Genomic DNA, 23,307 nt, shown 5'->3' with positions numbered 1-23,307 from the left:
TCTTTATAGAAATATTGCAGATACATAACAAGCACTAAAAGTAACACTTTTTTTAGTTTTAGGTGTTTCTTTGTTGTAATCTACCATAAAAGTCACAAATTACAATAACAATACAAAAGAGAGGGTGAGGGTTATACAAAAGCAGGAAGATGACATCTCCACTTGGGCCTTTAATATGAATGAAATAGAAATATTAATTCATACAACAGTGTGAAATCACTTTTTGGCTGCTTTTCTTCTCACTGTTCTTTTTTTTAGCACTATTCCCCTCTCACTCCTTTTCACTATTCTTTCCAACCGTCATGCCTTCCTCTTCATGACTTTTCATCCCCTTTAATCCTTTAATTTCCTTTGTCTCCCTCTCCAGTCTGACCTCTGTCGTTTGTTTTTTTTTTCTCCCACTCAGTCTGTCTGCCATGTGAGGAAACACAGACTTTTTAAACTTCCCCTCTGACTGCCATAATTATTTTTTTATAGTCACTTTTCCCGCCGAGTCTTAACTCTTGTCACCAGTCACACACACACACACACACAAACACACGCACGCACGCACACACACACACACACACACACACACACACACACACACTTCACAGCACATTAAATCCCAAACTACACCCAGGTCCAGCCCTCGAGCCCCTCCCACGCGCGCTCACGACAGCCGGTCCAGAGAGCGTGCGTCTCTTACTTTTTTTTGTGGGACTACCAGCGAGATCTCCAGCTGCTGTGTCGCCAAGTTTGGAGGATTTCCCCCCAGTATTTTTGCCATTTTTTCTCTTTAAATCTCCCTTCATTTCACATAAACCCTCAGCACCTGGAACAGCTTTGCTTCCCTCTCGGTCCAAACTCGGTAAGTAAACTTAGTTTTTCTAGTTTTGCATATTGTTTGCACGGAACTTTCTCTGAGAGATTTATGTCCCATTCAAATCCAACGAGACTTTGAAATGTATCTTTAATATACCAAAAACACTATTAGCCTATATTTAGTAAATGCCTTTATAGTGAGTTTTAAGCCTCCAACTGTATTTATTTAACGTTACTTCTGGCGTATTTTAAGATAGCCTACAATATTCCTAAAATACTTGGTACTATGCTTAGATATTTGTATAGTAAGAGCTATGAAAAGTTGTGTTATTTTGAAAAATCATCATGGAGTGGTTTTATTTAGCTTTTGCTGCCGTGTTTTCCCCCTGTGGGTATTTTTACACATCATAACTTCTGCTGAAGTTTCAAACGTTGGAAATGAAAGGGGCGTTGTCAGCCACCAATGTGTGCGTGTGTGTGTCTGAGTGCTGTGAATGAAATGTTTTAGTGTGTTTGGAGGGACGATAAATTGCTGGAGTTTTTTTAATGGACACAGGAAATGCGTCTCCTCGTAGACTTTTCACTGAATTGATGTTACTTTGTATCTGTAAACATGCCCATATGGTAACACTAAATGACTCTGTAGGATTATGTGAGTGTCCGTTTGTTATTGAACAGAATTTGTTTAAATCACATTCAGGTCCCATGTAAATACTTTTATTTGCACTATAATGCTGAATACCGCCGCTCCTGTCTTGCATTGTTGACTGATGAGGCAGGTGATAACTTCTGCATTCTCACTTCATTGTTGGCGCCCTCTTGTGGTTGAAAACAACAATTTAGTCTATGTTTTTTTTTTATGGTGAGAGAATTTCTTATAAAATAAACTGCAGAAATGGAGACTGATTCTCTTCATGCAATGTTTGCATGACGGATAATGCACTCTGGGGAAAGCCCTTGGCAACAGTATGAAGATTAAATGCCATTTGAAGCGGGAAGGTTAGAAATACTCCACAACTATTGGAAATTAATTTGCATCCCCTTGTTGAGCTGTCATGCAGCCATAAACTAATTTGCACTAGTGTTGTCACGATACTAGTATGTCGAACTTTGATACAATACTTTGAAAGATACTGATATTCAATACCAATTTCGATGCCTTGGGGGAAATTAACACTGAGACCTTAAAATTTGTAATTTTTATCAAAGATAAATTCAACAAAGTGATAACATGACAGCAACTTTTCTTATTTTGGTTAGTTGCAGAGAACAGCAGAATGGCTGTAGCAAATACTGTGTTGAGCGTTGATTCTGCAGAAAATGAGTAATGAAACCATTTTAAATATTCAGTAGCCTATCAGTATGTATTGATAAATTGATATTTTTGACAACACTATTTTGCACACAGTGCACGAATAAAAGCAGAGATAACTGAATACGAAATAAAAGGGAGATGGTGAAATTTGGATCTCTCCAAGTTGCTCTATAGGAAGCTGGTGCTAAACATGAAACTGTAATCTAATCCAACACTGATTTCACACATGTTGTTCATGTGATGCTGGCGGTCAAGATCTACACGACACTTCATAAAAACATAAAATGAAAAACCTCCAAATCCTTTTTTGTATTACATACATTTAGTCAAACATTTTATTTCATGAAATGGAACTTGAAAATGACTAGAGCCTATACAAAAACTGGAAGTGAAAAACCTCCAAATTTTTCATTTTTTAAATATCACGTCACATTAAGTCCTATAGAATGTCAAACTTTCTATTTTATGAACTGTAACTTGAAAATGACTGGAGCCAGTCTTAAAAAATCTGCAGCCCATCTAACTTCTCTTCTCACCCAGCTTTTAATTGAGTTAATGAACCCCGCAGTCATCAGACACACAAATGTGTGAAGTAAAGTGTTAAAGAGCCACAAATGAGCCGCTAAATGAATGACAGTTAAAACGTGCGGCGTGTAATGTGGAAGCTTTTTCCCACGATTTACAGAGGGCACATTTAGTGGCAGAGTTTGCAGCATCTAGCAGTACAGCCTGACCGATATATCAGTCAGCCAGTTTTATCAGGCGATATTGTCCTATCACAAATATATATCGGTATCAGCTTATATGTTGTCCAGTGTGCATGATATGAAAAGTTTGTTTTTAACAGAACATGACACAGAAATAGATGCTTAGAGTAGGACTGTCTGCGTTTACATGTTAATTACATGCAGTGAATATTGCAGCCAAGCTGAGCTAATAAGGCTAAGTTTTAAAGGGTTAAAGGAACAATGTGTAAGATGTAGGCAGATGTAGGGAGATTTTAGTGTCATCTAGTGGCAAGGATTGAAAATTGCAACCAGCTGACACTTCTCCTAGTTGGGATTCCTTCAGTGTTAATGTTCAGGAAGTTTTTACCAAGAGCCAAATTATACACAGAGATATCCTCCTCTCCAAAACAAAGGAACCAGGTGATAGAAAATAATGAAAAAACACTGAATTCAGCAGTTTTCACATTACAAATCAGTGTTTCTCTGATGCTGTTTGGTATGTTGGAGATCGACAGAAACATAGTAGCAACATAGATCTCCATAGACGAGAACCTGCTGTCTATGTAGAAATAAACAGCTCATTCTCAGATAACAAAAACACATACATTCTTATGTCAGGTGATTATACACTAACATCCTTATTATATTGTATTTCTGCCAGTATATCCCCCTAAATCCTACACACGAAACCTTTATCAGTCTGTAACTGCAGTTTGATTCATGCAGAGGTTAAATTCTCCTCAAGCAGAACAAATTTCTCCATCTGAAGTATTTGGACAGAGCTGCAACCCTTTGCCTTCTTCACCCTCGCTGTTTTGGATGCAATGTGACAACAATGCCTGAGCGTATTAAAGGCAGAGTGTCAGTGTTAATTTGAAAGTATTTTCAGTCACACTGAATGCAGCAGGAGGGGAGGTGTGTGATATTTGATAGGAGGGGGATTAGTCGAGGGTGTGAGGTTTTAAAAGGTGCTGACAGATGAAAACTATCAGTGAACAAGTGTGAAGTGACTGAGAGTAGAATAGAAAATGAAGAGAATGTGAGGGGATAGTAAACAGATGAGGATTTAGATTTCTTTTTTACCTCTCCATCAGGTGTCCCCCAACATCTCTCCGCCATGTGGGAGTCATTACTCAGCGCTGTCAGTTTAGGAATGTGTGTGAAAACGCACCTCCTATACACACACCTAACAGACCATGTTAGTGTCCAACATGAAAGAATTCCTGCGTCAGAGGGAAGTCTTTAAACCCAGCAGGAAAGCAGTTATGTGTGTGTGTGTGTGTGTGTATATCTGTGTGTGCATTTGTCAGTTTGTTAGGTTCCTGTGTCCTGACGGAGGCATGTCTTACTCACACACACACACCCTCACACACATCGTTTTCCTTTGCAACAATTTTGGCTTCATTTTGCAGAACAATGATTCGCCTCTCTCTCCTGGTATTTAACAAAACTCAACATAGCTGAAATATTTATTTCAAAGCAGCCAGTGTTTTATAAATTCATGTGAAGAAAATGATAGATTTTGGTTTTATGGTGAAAGATCAAGTAAATTATGAGGCTTGTGTTACCAGTAATAAAACAGCCTCATGACCAATATGAAAAAAAAAATCATTTTGAAGCAACAGTGTTGTTACTGATTTAGGCTGTGAATGCATCTTTTGTGTGCACCTATAATTCATTTTCCACATGTTGAATTTCAATTTAAATTGCACACTGCCCCTTTTAGAGATGACATTCCACTCCTCTCTTATTTATAGTGTGGAATGTGAGAAATAAAGTGACACTGTTGCATTAGGATGTGAGTGTCCTTTCAGGATGACAAACCTAATGTTCGGTTTCCACCCAAACTTTACATTACATGCTAACTTTAAGCATGTTAATATGCAAGTGTGAGAGCATGATACTGTAAGCATGAAGCCCATAGCACAGTTTAGACTATAAGAACAGCAAAGTCTAAAAAATTTAGATCTGGAAGTCTGGAACTTTCCAAATGCTACTCCAGAACCCCCAAAACATAGAGCATGCTGCTGACCCCATTTTAGTTTTAAAACTCAGGGTTGTGTTTTAGTCTGGCTGGAAACAAAGACTTCTGGAAATGATGAGACACCCGCAATTGCTTCCCAATTGGGTCTTACCAGTCACAATGGGTCAAGCCAAAACATGAAAGCTAGACTTAACTTACATACCTTGTGCGATTTCATCTTTCTTGTGTAGGTGACGTGACATTTTCTACATATCCAGCTCCGAGGTGATTTTGCTTCTGCTACCGCACTGATGAAGTATTGGCATATCGCCGTTTTTGCTTTGCAACGCTCTGTTTTCAACCACCTAGACCCACTTATACTCATGTGTCACGTTCAATAATAGTTCCATCTCATCGTCAGTGATGGACTCACTGGATTCACTGTGGCTGGTGTCCTGCTGCTCCATCTGTAAATATATTCTAATAGCACTCATAATAAACGCTCCTGTTCCAAAATATAAAATCAAATACAAAGCCGGTTAGCCTTAGCCTCCTCCCCTTATGTGACGGTCTAACCTCACAAACACCAAAACTATCGTTCATATGGGATACAATGTTTTTTTCCCCCCAAATTTAGTTTAAAAAAAAAAAGGTTGGATTTTTTGTCACTATTTGAAAGAGATGAATGAAATGTGACAGCAGTGTTGATACAACATATGGCCCAGAAATGTAACGTTGTTGTATCTAGCCCCTGACTTGGAACAAATCCAACATGGCTTATCCTCTGGTGACACCCTCAAGCCAAACTGTCAAATATTTGGCTTACTTGTAAAAAAGATGAGCAAATAGCAAAGGTGTCTGCATCTTTCATCCAGTTTCGCTTTTTGCTTTACATGGCTGATAGCTTTTTTCAGAGGCAGCCAGTTCTTGTTTGTTAAAGGGCTCAAGTGAATCCACAATGTAAAGGATTGTAGCTGTCGCACTGGGCAATCTGGTTATATTTATAATTCTCCACTTGCTTCACTGCCACTTAGATGACTTGTCATACATCCTTAAACCAAACTGTGTGTGTACATCTGTGCCTGTAGGTGTCTATAGGTTTCTGTGTGCTTTTCCTTAACAAAGCTTTGTTTGGTCACTGGCGCTGCTCCAAGGAAGATGTGCCTTTGTGTTTTCTCTAAAAATAAGCCTTAGCTTGGCTGTTGTTGTGTACACACACACACACACACACACACACACACACACACACACACACACACTAGGCCATTCCTGGGGAAAACAAAAACGAAAATGAGCATGAGGGTTCATTCTTGACCTCAGAAACTGAGTCTCAACTCGACATGCACTTGCTCTGTCTGGTACAGTAGCTGGATTCTCGAGTTACTACAAGATCCTACAAGAACTGCGGGATCATGATCATGATTACATGCAAATCTATCTCGTCAAGCTTCAAGTAATGCATTTTTGTCCAAACCAATGGCTGTATATAAAGACGGATGGCATGACAGTTTACCAAAAGTGAAGCAAAAATCTCTCGATTGTTCCCTGGTGGCTGGCAAGAAGGTTAAAAGGAGAAGTAACAGCATCATATTGCATCATATCATTGAGGTACAACATGTACATTAAAATTTGGTCTTTACTAGATGAAAGACTGATTGGTTTTACTGAGGTGTCCACAGTTGCCCTGAGGCTGAAATAGATTTAGAAAGATACAAGTGAGAATTACAATTCTGCAATTATTGAAAAGATCCTTAATAAAAGGCCATAAACAAATGCTTTCTATATGAAAATGTTGGAATGTTTATGACCGCCATCCATTCGAGTGTGCCCAAAAAGTTCTGTCAGGCTCAGCGCACCCAAGAAGGCTAAGAAGAGTGCAGTCAAACAGCACCAGTGGTCACCATCCCTTTACCCCATAGCTACCATGGGGTCAAAAAGCACGTCCTAGCCTCCATTTAATAGCCCTGCAAGCCCCCAGGAACAGCAGCAAGCTTTAATGCCAGTTTGACTTAGTGGCCAAACTTTGGATTGACACCGTCCAGGTTGTGATGCCACAGGCTATTCTCACAATTGGCTTGCGCAAAAAATGAATGCGAATTTATTTTATTTATCATGTGATAAATGTGGTAACGGGAGTTAACAAGAAAGTGGTCCTGAGCAGTGATGGAGCATACTGCTGTGGTGGATCGAACACAAAAAACTTTCCTCCACGACTTTTCCATGGAAACGCCTAAACCTAACCATACATGACCTCTGTAACGGCATGTTAATTATGTAACTGTATGTTAAGGACATAGTGTTGCAAATTCATAGCATATCATAAGAGATGGTCTATGAAAATATGTTGGACGCCAGACTTTTTCCTACAGACTGTCATTGTGGAAAAAGATGTCTGTAGATCCGTAGGTACGTTATTTGACCATCCAAACCCTTTGTGAAATGACTCGTTCACAATTGAGATGAGATCCATTAAGTCTAATAATGTTTGGAAAGACTAGAAGAGCTACACTCAAGTTAGCGCAGGGCTTAAAGTTAGCCGCTCGGCCTGTGGAAGTCTCAAGTGCCCTTGCTCTGGGGATTTAATGATCCAGAAGATCCAGGTTGATTTTTTTTTACCTTGGAAGTCGGAAGGTTGGTTTTTGTTTCATGTCCCTTTGAACAACTTAATAGGAATGAATGGGCCCTGCCTCCATCGTTGTATGCTGTTGTTGTATGATCTTGAACAGGGACAGATTTTGGCACTTTTCTAGGGCGTTGCTGCAAAGTGTCACTTCTATGGTTTCCTCTAAAACTGTGTGTTACTAACACAGATTTGATCCCATTTGCAAAGACAGTAGAGAGCAGAGTGTTTGAATTTAAAAAAAAATATACTTATTATTCAAAGTTGGTCCTTTTTGTTAGATTACTTCAATTACATTAATATTTAGTTTTTCAAGCTCTCTTGACCTCACTGAACAAATACACAGCAAGGTGTCAGTTAAATGTTGCATTAGTGTAAACTGGATTATATGGTAAGGATTCCTGAAAAATTAATGAGGCACTCAAGACAAAGTGTCCTCTATTCATGAATCCCAACAACTATTCAGAAGTCACAGTTAAGAGGACGAAATGTTGAATAAAGAATTTAAACTGTGCGACCTCACAAGGGGCCAGAGGGCTCCACTGGAAGCTTTATCCCCTTTTCTCTTCCTCAATTAGTTTTTCCATGGCCAAAGACAGAAAGAGAGACATACAGAGACAGAGAGAGTGGGACAGTGAGAGAGACGGGGGAGTGAGATTCAGAGGCCCAGTTAAGTCTGTGGCTTTGTGTTTTATGAAAAGAGTAAAAAAAGGACATTAAAAGTCAGCATTTTCCACCAGTCAAGGGAATCAGCCGGCACACACACACACACACACACACACACACACACGCACACGCACGCACGCACGCACGCACGCACGCACACACACTTGCACTCCTGCACTGCAGTCCCCCAGCCTCCTATTATAAGGCTGAGTGGAGAGGAGGAATGGCAGCCTGTTTGTCAGTGTCAGTGTGTGTCAGGAAAGGTGGCTGAAGTCTGACAGAATCCATCAGTCTATCTGTGTGATTACACAAAAGTATAGTTATCTTAATTTTTTATTCCTGTGTGTGTAGCCATGTGCCAAGATGTCTGTGATATCAAGCATTAACAAAACTTGGGATAATAAGCATACAGAAAGTGATGTTTGATTGTTTGATAAATTGTGAAATAAGTTACATGTGCATGTGTGTTTAGGTCAGGTTTGCACTGGTTTGGATGTTTGTTTGGTTTTTCAAAAAATCTTTTTATCATGTTTAACCTTGCTTTTCTGGACCTGCTGTGCATGTTTTTTTTTCAATCTTTTTGCATGCTGAGAGATTTTTTTTTGTTCAGTTTAGTTTTATTAACGGATACAGTCAGTCTTGTACAGTAGATTAAAGACTCCTACATTTAATTCCCTGAATAAAATGTTGTTTAGAGTGACTTTCACTGTAATAAATGATAAAGAATAAGTGCACAGTATGCGTTCTATCACTTAATCTAGTGATAAAATTACAGGTTATGGCATGACAAAATTTCCTTGGCCTCCAGCAAAAATCTGGGTATCTCGTGTGGCCCCCCAGAAAATATAACTTCCCACCCCTGCAGTAAAGTGACATGAAATGTGCTGTAATGCTTATGCAGTGGATTAAAAAAAGCACTGCTTCAGGTTTGGTTTCTTTTTTTCTTTGTAAAGAAAAACTTAAGTTATTTTAGTGCACAGTGACAAATGAAAGTTTGCAACCTTTCTCTTCCAATGCCAGTAGCTCTTTTTTAGTTAGACATCAGTGCATGGAAATTCAGTGATCAATGACCTCAGTGATGTAAGGTGAATAAAGATTATCTCTAACTTGGATGATGAGGACTCTGTTGTTCTGCTGATTGACACCACAACTGTGGGATACCCCTCAGTGTGTGCATACTTCTGTTATGATAGATAAGGCATGAAATATCTCTGTTATGCATACCAGAGGTAGCGGGCTAATGTATACAGCATGCATGTGGATGAGTGTCCTGTGTGCATATGTGTGTGTGTGTGTGTGTGCAGCTGTTGCCTGGTGTCAGAGGTGAGTATCAGTGCTTTCACACTTTACTATCAGTGCTGAGTGACACGTCTGCAAGGCAACACCGTTCCCAAGGATCCCCGGGGAGAACCAGGCTCCACATTTAGGTCAATGTTTGTGTGTGTGTGTGTGCGTTTGTCTGCGTGTTGAAAGTGTGTGTTTCATTGGCCTATCAGCAAATAAGATAGCATTGACCGATGGCAGTGGCCAATGACGATGAGATTCTCCCCGGACCGCTACCATGACGAAGATGCCTCAGGGAGCGTTAGCTCACAGAGGTCACATTACGAAGTTACATTATTATGCATTCAAGCGCTATTCAGTTAAAATGAGTATTAAGCAAAGATGAATTATCACCATATCATGATGTGTTCTAATGTAATGTGTTCTAAAATTTGTATTTGGTGAGAAACATGAATATATCCAGTTGTTTAGAGGAGAACTTTCTTGATGTCACAGCAATATGTAACAACAAGAGAACATCATTATCCGCTATCAGACAAATTGTAATTTTAAATATCAGTTTCAGTATTTCTGAATTGATGCATCCCTAATTATTATTTAGCAGTATTGTTTTAAGTTTGCTCAATAAAATTAAAGTAATGGACGAATGACTGGTTCATCATCCACCCATATGTTGTCCTATTTTCAGCAGGAGTCAACAGATAATTGTTGGCCGATTATTGAGACCAATATTTGGCATTTTGCCTATTATCTGCACATGCGTTTTATTTTAATGATTGGCAATGAAATTATTTAATTAAAAATGGCAAAGAAAGTGTCAGCATGGGAGGAACCTTTACTTTGACTTTATTAAAAAAAAAGAGTTTGTGGGTACTTTCTGTATATGATGTTGAAAGTTTCAATTCTGATTAAACATTTGCTAAAGGCATTTAAACAAAGCTTTGTGTTGGAGTTTGTCATATTCCAAATTCTTAATATTGACAGGAAGATTTCATTTTTATTGTAAATGCATATCGGTTCCATATATCAGTTATCAGTTTCATTAACTACTAATAGTCAGTAACAGTATCGGCCCTGAAAAACCATTATCGGTCTACCCCTAATTTTCAGTAAAATTTTATTCGAATAGTCCACCTACAAATGGTTTGTAGAGTCTATGTATCATTTCTTGTTTGTTGAGAGTAAACAATTCAATTTTTTCTCCGTACCCGTATAAAGTGTTACCTTATTTTCTTTACTTTTCTTTTTTTTTAGACCTGAACGCAAGAGACCAAAAGTAATGACAATCATAAATCAGCATAATTGCCGTATGATCATTACAGCTGGACAATTAAAGTGGAAAATCTATAAATAGAACACACACAAAGGGGCATCATATATCCATGTAATTTACACAAGCGGTGCACATTGTGTCGGCTCCGTCAGTCATCACCAGGCTTTTACGTCTGAGGTTTACATGGTTTGGATTTACTTTAATCATCTGAGCTGTGTCTGTGAGTCTCTCATTTTTGTGAGTTTCTTGGCAGGCTATATATCTATGCGGTTTTGTGTGCTTTATATGTTTTTGTGTACATCAGAGTACGTGGGTGTGTTTACGCTCTTGTTTTTGTTTTTCTCGCTTCCCTCCATTTCCCTCCAATGAGGTTCTCGTCTTTCTCTGTCTCCTCCCTCCCTCGCTCCTCCCTTCGTCTTCTCTCCACTGAGATGAGAAAGCAGCTGCAGATGGAATCAGATCCAGCTGTGTGTGTGTGTTTGTGTTTGTGTGTGTGTGTGTGTGTGTGTGTGTGTGTGTGTGTGTGTGTGTGTGTGTGTGTGCGCGCGAGTGTGTGTGTACGTGTCTCGGAGATTACTCGCGGCTCCAAAGAATGTTCCTGCAGGTCAGATTAGACTCAAATACCAGAAAGATGCTTTGCAGTGGATGCAGAGAATAAATTGTTGGTGTTTACCGTACCTTAGCCGCTCCATTTTTGTTGGTCTCACGCTGCACTGTAACATTAGGCCTAATGTCTAATCGTTCACCCTAGAGACACCAGGATTGAAATGTTATAATTGGCCATTTTTCTGGGAAGTCAGACCTCCAGCATGCCATTGCCAGTCCTAAAAATAAGCTTGTGTCTCACATTTCAACCCAGTGTGACCTGTCACTAACACACCATTATACTCAATGTTCACACACTTTCTTAACAATATAAAATGTAGATGTTGTCTCTTTATGGAGTTCTTAATGAGTGATTCCCAACCTTTTACCTAACAAGCACCTGACGACCCCTGATTAGGTAACATTTTTATGGATATTCCAGATTATATTCAATGCATTACAATAACAGTAAAGAACAATTTATGAACTTAACCATAAACTCAAATGCTGACCTGCAGAAAGTTTGTGGAGATGAGCAATTATGATGAATTTTGAGCAGATTATTTCCTGTGAAAAATGCATCAGAGATTATTTTTCCTGATATTTGTAGGATTTTTTTTTATAGGATTCTCTGCATTAGAATTTTTTGGGGTAATTTTTTAGCTATTATACAGACTTAAAAAGCTTGTTATTATTTATTTAATTTACAAATTTTCTGTTTTCCTTTTCCTTTTGCTAGGAAATTGTTTTTTAGCTATTTAGTTGTTTTAACTGCTCTTTTTACACAGAGATCGCGCTATAGAGCAGTTACAAAGTCCCTTATTCATGCCGCCTTTTGCATTTTTACACAGAACCAAACAACAGCAGCATCATGCCGCTCCAGTGCGTGATTTTAGATAACATGCCAGCATCATTAAATCTACGGTAGGTTGCGCGAGTAACATGCCATCAAAATGTCACACCCATGCTGTCCATGGTCCCATCCTACCAGCTTTGCCAATAGGCACGGTTAACACCTCCCTTGCCATCTCAGAGGTGAGACAACTCTGTTCCCCCATTCTGCGATCACAACTTATGTAAAGAACGCCAAAGCAACATAATGGCACAATAGTCCCACGTTGAACAGGCAGTGTAAAGAGGGTTTGTGAAGGCTCTGTGAATGTAGCTTGTGTTCAGGTCTACACTTTGCTCTTTTCTGTGAGATTTTTTTTTTAACTGTATATGTTAAATAAGTATCTAAACTTTTTCATTTTTCCACAGAAATGAAAAAGTACTGAAATATTTGCCTAATGGATATATATATATATATATATTTTTTTTTAGGTTTTCTTACATTCCTTAAAATCGAGAAGGCCGCACGATCCTTGGCAACCCTTAGTGGGCACTGGGACCACGGTTTGGGAACCAGTGCTCTAACTTATACAAACCGTATACATCCACAATGTGCAGCAGGACAGTTAAAACATAATTTCACATTATATGCAGGTTTGCACACGCTCTTTTGAGCTTGTGTGATAGTCATATTTCTCCTCACAAGGTTCAGGTGCAAATTAAAATGTGTGTTGGCAGGTTATTGCCTACTTAAGTTTCATTTTCTGAGAATTATGATCAGGAGCATTTGGCTAGATAAAACTGTTTGCCATCTAAACCCTATCCCCCGTGTCTTATAATCAATGTGTAAAGCTAATTTTTGATGCTTGCTCAGCTCCTTACCCCCCCTCCTCTCAGACAGGGCCTATCCTCTGGCACACCCCACAGCCTCATGCTCACACACAAAAACCCGTGGCCTGCTTCCTGTCGGCGGGGACAGGCTGTTTTTACTGCGACTCCATTTTGGCGGAGAGGGCTAATTCCACTACTGTCTGGCTCCCTGTGTGTATGTGTACATGTGTGCGTGCATGCACTCATATGTGCTTTTAAACATGTTTGTGTCCCTGCCTGCTCAGCTTCTTTGGTGGGAGTTAAGCCAGTTACTGAAATGAAGTTCATATGTGTATATATGTGCACACGTGTCATTTAATGTACACTATACCCACAGGGTTGTTGAGCTGACTTTGATGTGTACACAGACAGAAATGTAGTCTTTACTCTGCATTCATGTGATGTTATAAAACAGCCTTTTGAGTAGTGCTGGAAACATTTTGTCATAGAAAATCTTATTCTAGATTTAAGAATGTCTTTTGTAGCAGGATAAATGTTAAACAGAATGATGCTGACAAAGCATTTTAAATGCTGAGCAAAGCCATTTCCTGGACAAACAAACTAATGAGTTTCTGGATGTATTTAGTATTTTTAATGGATTTTCCCCCTCAAGACAATTCCTGGTAGTGTATGTGAACACAAACAGGAAAGCAACAAACAAACAAAAATATTGGATATCCGTACGGAAAGAGTGCAGGCATAAAATCAAGGCCTCAAGGGACGATCGTATCTTAAGCGGAGGCTCACACACACACCTGTTATGACTGTCAACAGTGTTGCCTGAAGACATACACTTCTGGACATCTGGTTTGTGTTATAATGCCACAAGGTCATGTTGTAAAAAAAAAAAAGAAAAGTAAAAGGATAAGCATTTGACCCAGCACCTTAAAGGTCCAGTATGCGGAATTTAGGGGGATATATTGGCAGAAAATGAGTATATAATACAATGAGTATTTTTTTAGAGTATAATCACCTGGGTATGAGACTCAACAAATAAGAATTGTAGTGTTTTTTGTTACCTTAGAATGAGCTATTTATGTCTACATAGGGAAGGGGTCCTTCTCTATGGAGATCGCCATGATGCAATACCATGTTTCTACAGTAGCCCAGAACAGACAAACTAAACACTTTCTCTAGATAGGGACATCTCCGTTTTTGCATTGGCCGCCGTAGTTAGCAGCTCCTCTTTGACAAGCTGAAGAGTATTTGAAAAACATATTTTTAATGTCAAAGCGCTTTCTTCAGTGTTTTTACTGGTTTAAATGAGCAATCCATTTGTTTTGACGAGACCTCTGCTGATAATTTGCCTCATTTAAACCTCCTGAAGTTCTGCATCTTAAGTTATCAAAGAAAAAATGTGAGCACACATCTGCAGGTGCTGGGCCAACGGCACATCTGAAATGTACCAAACAGCATCGGAGAAACACATAGAGTATTTTTAACAGCTTTATTTAATGTTTTTACCAGTTCTAATCAACTGGTTCATTTGTTTTTAAGAGAAATAAACCTCTGTGGATAATTCAGCTCCCGGTGAAAACCTCCCAATGAAGGAATCCTAACCGTGAGTTTGGAGACCATTAGATGCAACTCAATCTTACACACTGCTCCTTTACAGCAACATTAAGCAACTTTTAGTTGATTGTTGAGTGTCATTCCCAAATACTAACGATTTGGGTTGATGCCTCTGTCTGCCCATCAACCAAATGTGTCGGGATTTGACAATCTGGGAATGAGACTCAACAATCAACATAAAGTTGCATGATGTTGCTTTAAGTGTTTTTGGTTCATTTTCAGGGACTCTTAACCTCTCATGCATCATTCTCAGTATCTCAGTGCACCGGCACTCTTTGGACTGTTGAATCAAATTGTCTGCTAATGTCGCCATGCTACATAGCATCTTATATTCTGCGTTACACTGACTGAACAGAGTGCCGACTGACCATTTCAAGATGTAAACAGTTAACTCCTCTCTTCTATCAACAAGTCATAGTCAGGATTAAGGCCTTCAATCACGGCAGAGTAAACACTCCCACAAACTGTCCTCTTGCATACACACTCTCAAGCGCACACATGGTTTGGCATACATATAGACACAACATACACACTTCATCACATCTCAGTAGCATTTTCTGTAATTTGAGGGAAGACGTTGAGACTACAAATATTTCTCTGGCTGTTTCATTAACCCTGCGTTCTTGGCAGTTGTTTGGAAATGCATTGTGGTAATTGGTTGCAGATGTGATAGTTGTTTAAAGTGCATATGGACTCAACTTGAGTTGTCTTTACACTATTTCCTTCTTCCCTCAGTTAAATTTGACAAAATTCCATATTAAAGCTGGCATAAATGCTGCATTTCTATTACATATTCAGCAGTTCTTTTTAAACTTTTCAGTGCTGTAATGGTTAGAAATACTGAGCAAAACAAATGCTGCAAAACTGTACAAAGAAAGACCAGTGTTTATTCATTAGTCTTGTTTCATCCTTATTAGATCAATCATTTGGACAAAATCATTTTTTAAAACAGCACATGATGAGTGATGAATGAGTGACTTTTTTTCTTATGAGTTGTAGGTATATGTACAAATTCATACAAAACATCTGAGGCAGCCGAGCACTGGGAAGCTTTATCTGTGTGTTTGATGTCTGCTATAAACACACAGGGGATTAACCTTTCCTGTATTTGTGTGTGTTATTAAAGTATTACATATATGTTGCTCCCAACAGATTCCTTTCATGTGAAGGACCTTGATCCTCCCCTGCAAACCAGCCTGTGACAACAAGCATAAACACAAGCAAACATCCAGCAGGACTGTCATCCACCAAATCAGCCAGTGAGAGACGCAGACAGCGACTGACTGTGAGATATTTACCTGGCCTGACCAGACAGAGGTGCAGCCATGTTGATCATCTTAGCCTTCATCATCCTCTTCCACCTGGCTGCAGCCATCCTCCTCTTTGTTTCAACCATTCACAATGTGAGTTTAAGCCATACATTTGAAACAGAGCAAGGCCACATGGGATATTGTCATCATTTGAACCATATCTGTGTCCCTTCCTGATGTAGGCGTGGTGGGTGGTGTCGCCACCCGGACGTGATGTGATCTACGCTGACCTTTGGTACTCCTGTAACTCCACCTGCTATCCTGTGGAGAACAGCCATACTGCTGATGCAGGTAAGACAGTGTGTTTGTTGCACCCACGAATCACAGCAGACGTAGGCATTTTAAAAATATCAACGATTTAAACACACGTATGAAATAACATAATAGCAAGTAGGTAAATAGAGAATAAATATCTCTTGTGCCACATGTTGCTACGATCACAAATTAAAAGAAAGCTGGAATTACTGCCTTGTGGTTGTTGCACCTACAGTTTACATCCATGTCTGTGAAAACATGGATGATTTACGCACATCTTCTCCCAGCAGCACAAAAGATCTATACAGTCAGCACAGTTTCAAGGTGGCCAGCCAAAATTAGTGTCTACAATTCACTATCTAACCAAACATCTTCCCTTTTGTTCCTCATTTATGGTGCTGAATAATGGCCAGACAGAAAAATTGCATACCAATATGATATCACAGTGAAGTTGACCTTTTATCTGTTTGATATAAGATGTTATCATCATTATATCTTATTAGAAATTGGTTGGTTACTGTGTTGTGTGTGTAACGCCTCCTCTCCTTTCTCCTCAGCCTATCTGCAGGCCGTCCAGGCTACCATGATCCTGGCCACCATTTTATGTTGCGTCAGCTTCTTCGTCTTCATCCTTCAGCTCTTCAGGCTCCAACAGGGAGAAAGATTCATTTTCACCGCTATTATCCAGCTATTGGCCTGTGAGTGACACACAAACACACAGACACACACACGCAACTTGTCAGTGCAGCTTTTGTGAATGTTGTTTTCAGGCAGTAGACATCAGTGACTTGTTTTTCTCCTGAGTGTGCACATCAGCCAGGATCCAATTAATGAGCGCTAATCCAGCGCAGTGTTGTAGTTATGGCTCGATTTACGTCCACACATTCCTGAGGTCAGACAAGAATGCAATCTCTGAATGTAAAATTTTAGAATCTGGCTTGAGAGCGTACACACATGGCTTGGTATGATACTTCACACTTAACATTTAAAGATCAGCAAAGGTCCCAAAACATGGAAACATCTGTTGATTTAAATGCAGTGTTTTTAAGTTTTTTTCACACTTGATGTACACATTTAGCTGAGGACTATGTTGAGTCCCAGTCCAAGTGTTAAAGAGTAAAATCTGTTATCCGTAAAGCTGGAATATGAAATGTTTGTCTCCCCTCTCTGGCAGTGAGAGGAATTACATAAAAACTGTTGACATGTAATAGTTGATGCCTGCAGGTGAGCATCTTTCCCGACTCCAGGGGCTACTGTAGCTTCTGTCATCCTTCTAGCTGGTGCTCTGTCACTATGGTCTCCTTTCCACTTCCCTTTTTAAAAAAAATCTTTATTTCAAACTGTCAAAATATATAATATCATAAGAAAACGTAAGAATCACGCACACACAGATGAAGAATTGGGAAAACAAGACAAAAAGCAGTGCCAAACAGAAGAAAACAAATTAACAAACAAATAAATTTGTCTTGGACTCAGTGTTGCACAGATAATGCCTCCACATTTACAACAAAAACAATATTCGCACCATGACGTTAAAAGCACAGCCTGAACAGAAACAACACCAGATAAGCAACTGCACGTAGTCACAGTTTCAATTAGTACAAATTGCACACATTGCACACGACACTATTGCACTCACCCAGTAATAAAGTTGTAGACAATAGTAGTTTTATGTTGTATTGTCTGTCTTGTGTCTTCTTTTTTGTATCACTTTTTATTGTGTGCTATATGTATTATTTGTCGTGTGTGTCTTTTCTTTTTCTCCTCTCCTTGTACAACTTTGTATTATCAAAGCTGTGTATTTGTTCTTACCTGCCGAGTGACTGCAGATGTGAATCAGCTGAAAGCTAGAATCTGGTACGGTGCATCAGATGGTAACAATTGTGTTTAAATTGTACATGGTCCCTTTGAAATAAAATAAAATAAAATAAACTTACAAGTTGCACCACCTGGCAGGATAGTAAGATGGCTGAATATTTCAGAATATGAATAAGTCCTTTTTCAACTACTGAGTGTAATTTCCGTTCTCCTCTCCTCCCAGCGCTATGTGTGATGATCGCAGCGTCCATCTACACAGCTCAGAAAGACAGCTTCCATGTGGCCAGTCTTCAGCAAGGCTCCTACGGCTCCTCCTATATCCTGGCCTGGATCAGCTTCCCCATGACTCTCATCAGCGGCCTCATGTACCTGGTGCTCAGGAAGCGCAAATAGATCCAATGGGCTTGATGCAGTTATTATAAAATACAAACAGAAACACTTGGACATAAATAGACACACACTTTTCCTCAACAAACACGCATGCACATTTTCTAACCCTAAGATTTTATTATTCCACTGGAGATAAAGGAATAACCACAAATCCACAATAATTTCAAATTTCAGGTTCAGAACCAGACAATTCACCAAAAAAGCATTCAGCAACATATATTTTGTCCACCACACATACTAAAAACCCCAAGTAGTCACACACCCTTCTCCTTCTTGATGGTACATGGTTCTCACAGAATGTGGCAAGGACTCACGCAGGAGTGTGTTCAGTTCACAGGCTGTACTATACAATTTTTTCCAGATCAGTGCCTCGGAAACACTGCAAACAGTCGACTGGATAGACCCTCTGTGATTTTCTGTGGTCTTTGTTTTTGCATACCAGCCTAAAACATGTTTCCATAAACAATTAATCTAAGAATCACACCATGGTTTACATTTGATCTTTAGTTTGAAAAGTGTAATTTTACTTTTGCCAGTGAGGTAAAATGTGTTGGATAGATTCATTTGCATGAAGTGCAAAATGCACCGCACATACGCCTTGCTGCATTCAGCACACACTCGCTGCTCTGGATAGAAAATGTCCCTGAGGCTCCATGCTGCATTAAGTGAGAACATGCCTTCACTATCCTTTTCCAACATTTCCCTTAGACACGACACAGGACATGAGCAGTGTTCCTACATACTGATTTTCCTCCTCGTCCTGCTTCCTACCATTCATAGGAACCTGTCCGAAATATCTGATCACAAAGTTTAAAAGTCAAGTGGGGAGATTTGTCTTTCTGGGACTTTCCAAGAGGTCCATACTTCTCTTTTTGTGAAGCTATAGTCAATGGAATTAATTTTGTACATATTTGCTGTGTATGTATAGTTCAGGTAATTGCCAAAAGCTTATTTCTAAGACTGAAATACTAAAATTATACATTAAAAAAGGAAAAAAATAGAGAATCTTATGTTAACCATAGCATACAGGATGTGTAGTGAGCTACTAGTTTAGGTATAATATGTAGGATTTTAACTCGTTTGTATTCTTCTGTTACTGACTTGTGTTTTAATGGTGAAAAAGGAACCAATGATGTGCTGTGATATTCGGGATTTCAGATGACAACATAGGATCACGCAAACTTGAATTAAGAATGAACATTTCTATGTTACTATTTTGCTTCTTTGTTTATGGATCCACTGAGAAAAAGACAAAAGCTATTTATTGTTAAAAAACACTGTTGTGTGTCTTAGCATCATGTGACTGAGGATGTATGAAGTAATTAAGTTTTTTTCCCTCTCTGGCCGGGCTACTGTTATTTTGGTCCATAATTGAAACATCTCTAACAACCCCCTGCACATAGTGCTCTGACGTTTAACAACAATAAATGTCCTAATGTACTGCACACTGTAGATTCTGACAAGTTGATCTTATTTTATAAAAAAGAAAAAGGTTACTTACCTTTTAAAAAGGGAACTAAATATAACTATTAATCTTAAGTTATGTTTACATTGCATCTTAAAAATAATAAGTGAAATGAACTCATTCTACCCTGTTGTCGAACTACTTTAACTTGTTCTAATTTGTTGATCATTTTTAAAATTGCAACAACATAATTTTGATAAGTTGCTGCAGGGAGATATTCTAACTCCATTGTTTGCAAAATTATCTTTTTCATGATGAGGTTGAGGCAGACTAACTTGGTTTACTGGAGTTTCTAGAAATAGCAAGATGATTGCACTTATCATTTTTAAGTTGCAACAACTTAATATTGTGAAATTGTTGCAATGTATAAACAAGTGAAATTGACTTGCTCTACCTTGTTTTCTAGCTTCTTTTACTTGTTCAAACTTGTCCTTTTTAGGTTGCAACAACCTAATACTGTTAAGTTGTTTTAGCTTGAAACTGACAAGTTAAATAAATGTAACCTTTTTAAATGTAACCAACCTAAGAAACCAAAGCAAACTAGTGAATCATATTTGTATCTTCTTAAACATGTCAACAAAAGAGATCTCGCAGATATCCCAACTCCATCATGTGCAAAGTCTTCTTTGTCTTGAGGAGGTTAAGTCAGACTAAGTTGGTTTACGAAAGTTTCTAACACTCAGAATGAACAAGTTAATTTCGCTTGTCATTTTTAACTTGCAACAACTTAATTTTGTGAAGTTGTTGCAACTTAAACATGAACAGTGAAATTAACAATCTTTCAAAGTGTTAGCAACTTTAGTAAAGTAAGTTTACTGTGCTATATATCTGTTTACTCCCCACTGCAAACTTGTCAGTTGTATTTGTTGTTAACAAGTCAGCAAAACAGAATTTGCATATCCTATTTCCATCATGAGCAAAATCTTCATTGTGATGAGGTTAAGTCAGACCGACTTGGTTTACTGAAGTAGCTAACATTTAGAAAGTTTAAGTTAATTTCACTTGTCATTTTTAAGTTGCACAACTTTACAAAATAAGTAAACACAACTACATTTTAAGTAAACTTAACAATTAGATATAGAGTCACCATAACCCATGATTAATAGTTATAATTACTTACCTACCTACATTTTTTTAATGAAATAAACTTGTTCAGTTTTGTTCAATTTTACAGTGTACCTGCCATCAGTTCCCAGAATTACTTAATTTCATCCATCATGGCAATATAAAGATAATATTTAATCCCACAGCGGCTGTTTTCCTCTTTATAGGTGTTTAACAGTGAAGGGAGACCAGTGGGGTATAAATGCACTCAGCTTGGACTCAATGGGTCCATCCGAGGTGCACTGGGTTGTTTTGTGATGGGAATGTGTTCATGTCTGGCAACATTTGGACCACAGAGCCTCATAATTTACTATCTCACCAATAATGAAGATTCAGGGAAAAGAAATGGAGGTGAAAATTTTGCTCTGCTAACTCAAGATGATACTTGAAAATGATCAAAACAACATATTGGAGGCCAAGATTGTGATGTTTGTTCGTAGGTTTTTGTGAAGTTGTCATCTTAAAGAGTGTTTCACTGAATAATAAGCCTCCTGTTCGCATGCAAGTTTTTGTCTTTCAGAAAATCCATTTTTAACTTATATTTAGATTTAAAGTAAGTTGCTGCAATAATGAAATGACAATTGTGGGGGGTTATTACAGATTATGTAAACTTTGGATCTTTTTCGTTTTTGATGATTTAAAAGAAATCAAAATTTGTAATACTTGAGTTGAAGTTCCATGCAGAGTCACCACAGCATTAACCTCGAAGAGTCATCAGAGCTACTCTTGGTTTGGATTTAAAATGTTTTTGGTTTATGGTTGTGATAGTTTTCCTGTGTTTTATGTCAGTGTAGATGTACTGTATCTTAGTCAATATAGATCTATACAAATAACCACAGGACCACAGTGAAAAATGAGCATATGAGTTGTTGAAGTCAAAACTGTATTTATAGGGAATTTGTTTTTTAAACATGTTTTGTTGCTGTTGAAATGTTTCTAATGCTCAATGAAGTATTAATTCCACATTGATTGACTGATAGTATCATGTTGCTTTATGATGGAGACATGTTGAAATGGTCAATGTTTTGAGGAACTTAAATTGAATAACAGTTTCTTTTATCTGCATAGGATTTATACAAAAGCTCTTGACAAAGGCTTTAGGTTTTTCATGTTAAATGGGAGTGTTGCTGCATGTTACAGGCTCATTTGCCTTTACAATTTTGTGCAAATTATATCACAATGTGCTTTAAATTTTGGCCGGTGTTGTAACATCAGTGGCTGCTTCTGTTATCTGTAAAACCATGCTGTGCTTTCATGTATTCTTGTCATCAAACTAAAATGTTTGTCTGCTATTGACACCTAGTGGACTTATAGAAAACTACACAATGTTTAGGCAATAGTTTTATGGTTTCAGTCTACAGAGCAGACTGCTACAAGCTCCTGTGAGGCACTCCTGGAAAGAATGCACTTGTCCCGGCTCGGTGAATCCTGCTGCTTAAATCTCGAAACATTAGACTGGGCAAACCTCCGACAGATTCAGGAACAAAGACTTATCTCCCCTGCAAGAATTTTAAGGTGCTTATTTTTTACTGTTGACCCACCAATCAGATGTAGATCTCAATAAATGTATTTTACAATGAATAAATTTTCTTTGTGTGCCAGATCTGTCACAGAGTCAAGTATCCATCTATATTCAAGATACGCTGTGGGTGTCCCCTTGCCCTCTTACAGCCAATAAGTTCAATATTTTCCTCTCTTCCATGCTACGATGCTGAATTACTACTTTTCTTATTTTCAGTGTTTAAAAGCTAAAAGACTCAGTGGCAGTGGGAAAAGTCTGGCTGACAGCAATTACACAGTATGTAATGAGACTAATTTTCTATAATTGCAATGAGGATGTTTACAAGTTCTGCCAACCTCTCTCGGTCACCCACAATCCTTGTCCTTCCTCTCTGTTCTATTTGTATTTTTATCCAGTTTCTGTTTTGAGTTGCAAAAAAACCCTCAAATAAAACAAAACAGTGATGTGTCAAGAAATCTGGGACGCCTACAAAAATTGAAATTAATACAAAATCAAACACGCATTTGGCAATAAAACACAAACAAAAACCTGTCACATGTCAGAAGGACTATTTTGACATAGATTTGCTTGGTTTCAGGGAATTTTTCATTTTTTTAATCTGATAACAATTTTGGAGATGATGCTTTAATTTCTTTATTTATGTGTTTATTTTAAAGCATGCTACTGTTTTGAATTTTGAGATAGCTTGGATAGTCTATAGAAATTAAAAATAAATGCACACACATTAAGGATAAACAATCCAGACGAACTGTATCCATTGTACAGTGTGGATGATTTTGAGGGCATGTATTTTTTTTATTCGTATATTATTTTTAGAGCTATATATTAAATAATAGTATACAGTTAAATCACAGGTCCGGTGGAATTTTTTTTTAATGTATTTGCTTTGTTTTAAAGAAAAGAAGTTTTTTTTTTTTAGATGAGGCTTTTAT

At 38.2% G+C, this 23,307-nt stretch overlaps 1 protein-coding gene across 1 annotated transcript; it reads left to right on the top strand.

Annotated features, from left to right (window-relative positions):
* Positions 1-682: 682 nt before the first annotated feature.
* On the top strand, positions 683-22,456 carry emp2 (epithelial membrane protein 2). Its single transcript, XM_042505261.2, has 5 exons — positions 683-850; positions 15,664-15,914; positions 16,004-16,112; positions 16,634-16,774; positions 18,118-22,456. Exons 2-5 carry the CDS (start codon positions 15,837-15,839, stop codon positions 18,285-18,287), a joined length of 498 nt encoding a protein of 165 aa, XP_042361195.1. The 5' UTR covers positions 683-850; positions 15,664-15,836; the 3' UTR covers positions 18,288-22,456.
* The last annotated feature ends 851 nt before the right edge of the window (positions 22,457-23,307 follow it).

Source organism: Plectropomus leopardus, chromosome 18, assembly GCF_026936395.1.
Source record: "Plectropomus leopardus strain MGB_pleo_1.0 chromosome 18, ASM2693639v1, whole genome shotgun sequence".
NCBI classification, from domain to species: Eukaryota; Metazoa; Chordata; class Actinopteri; order Perciformes; family Serranidae; genus Plectropomus; species Plectropomus leopardus.
This window is presented reverse-complemented; position numbering and strand designations above follow the sequence as displayed.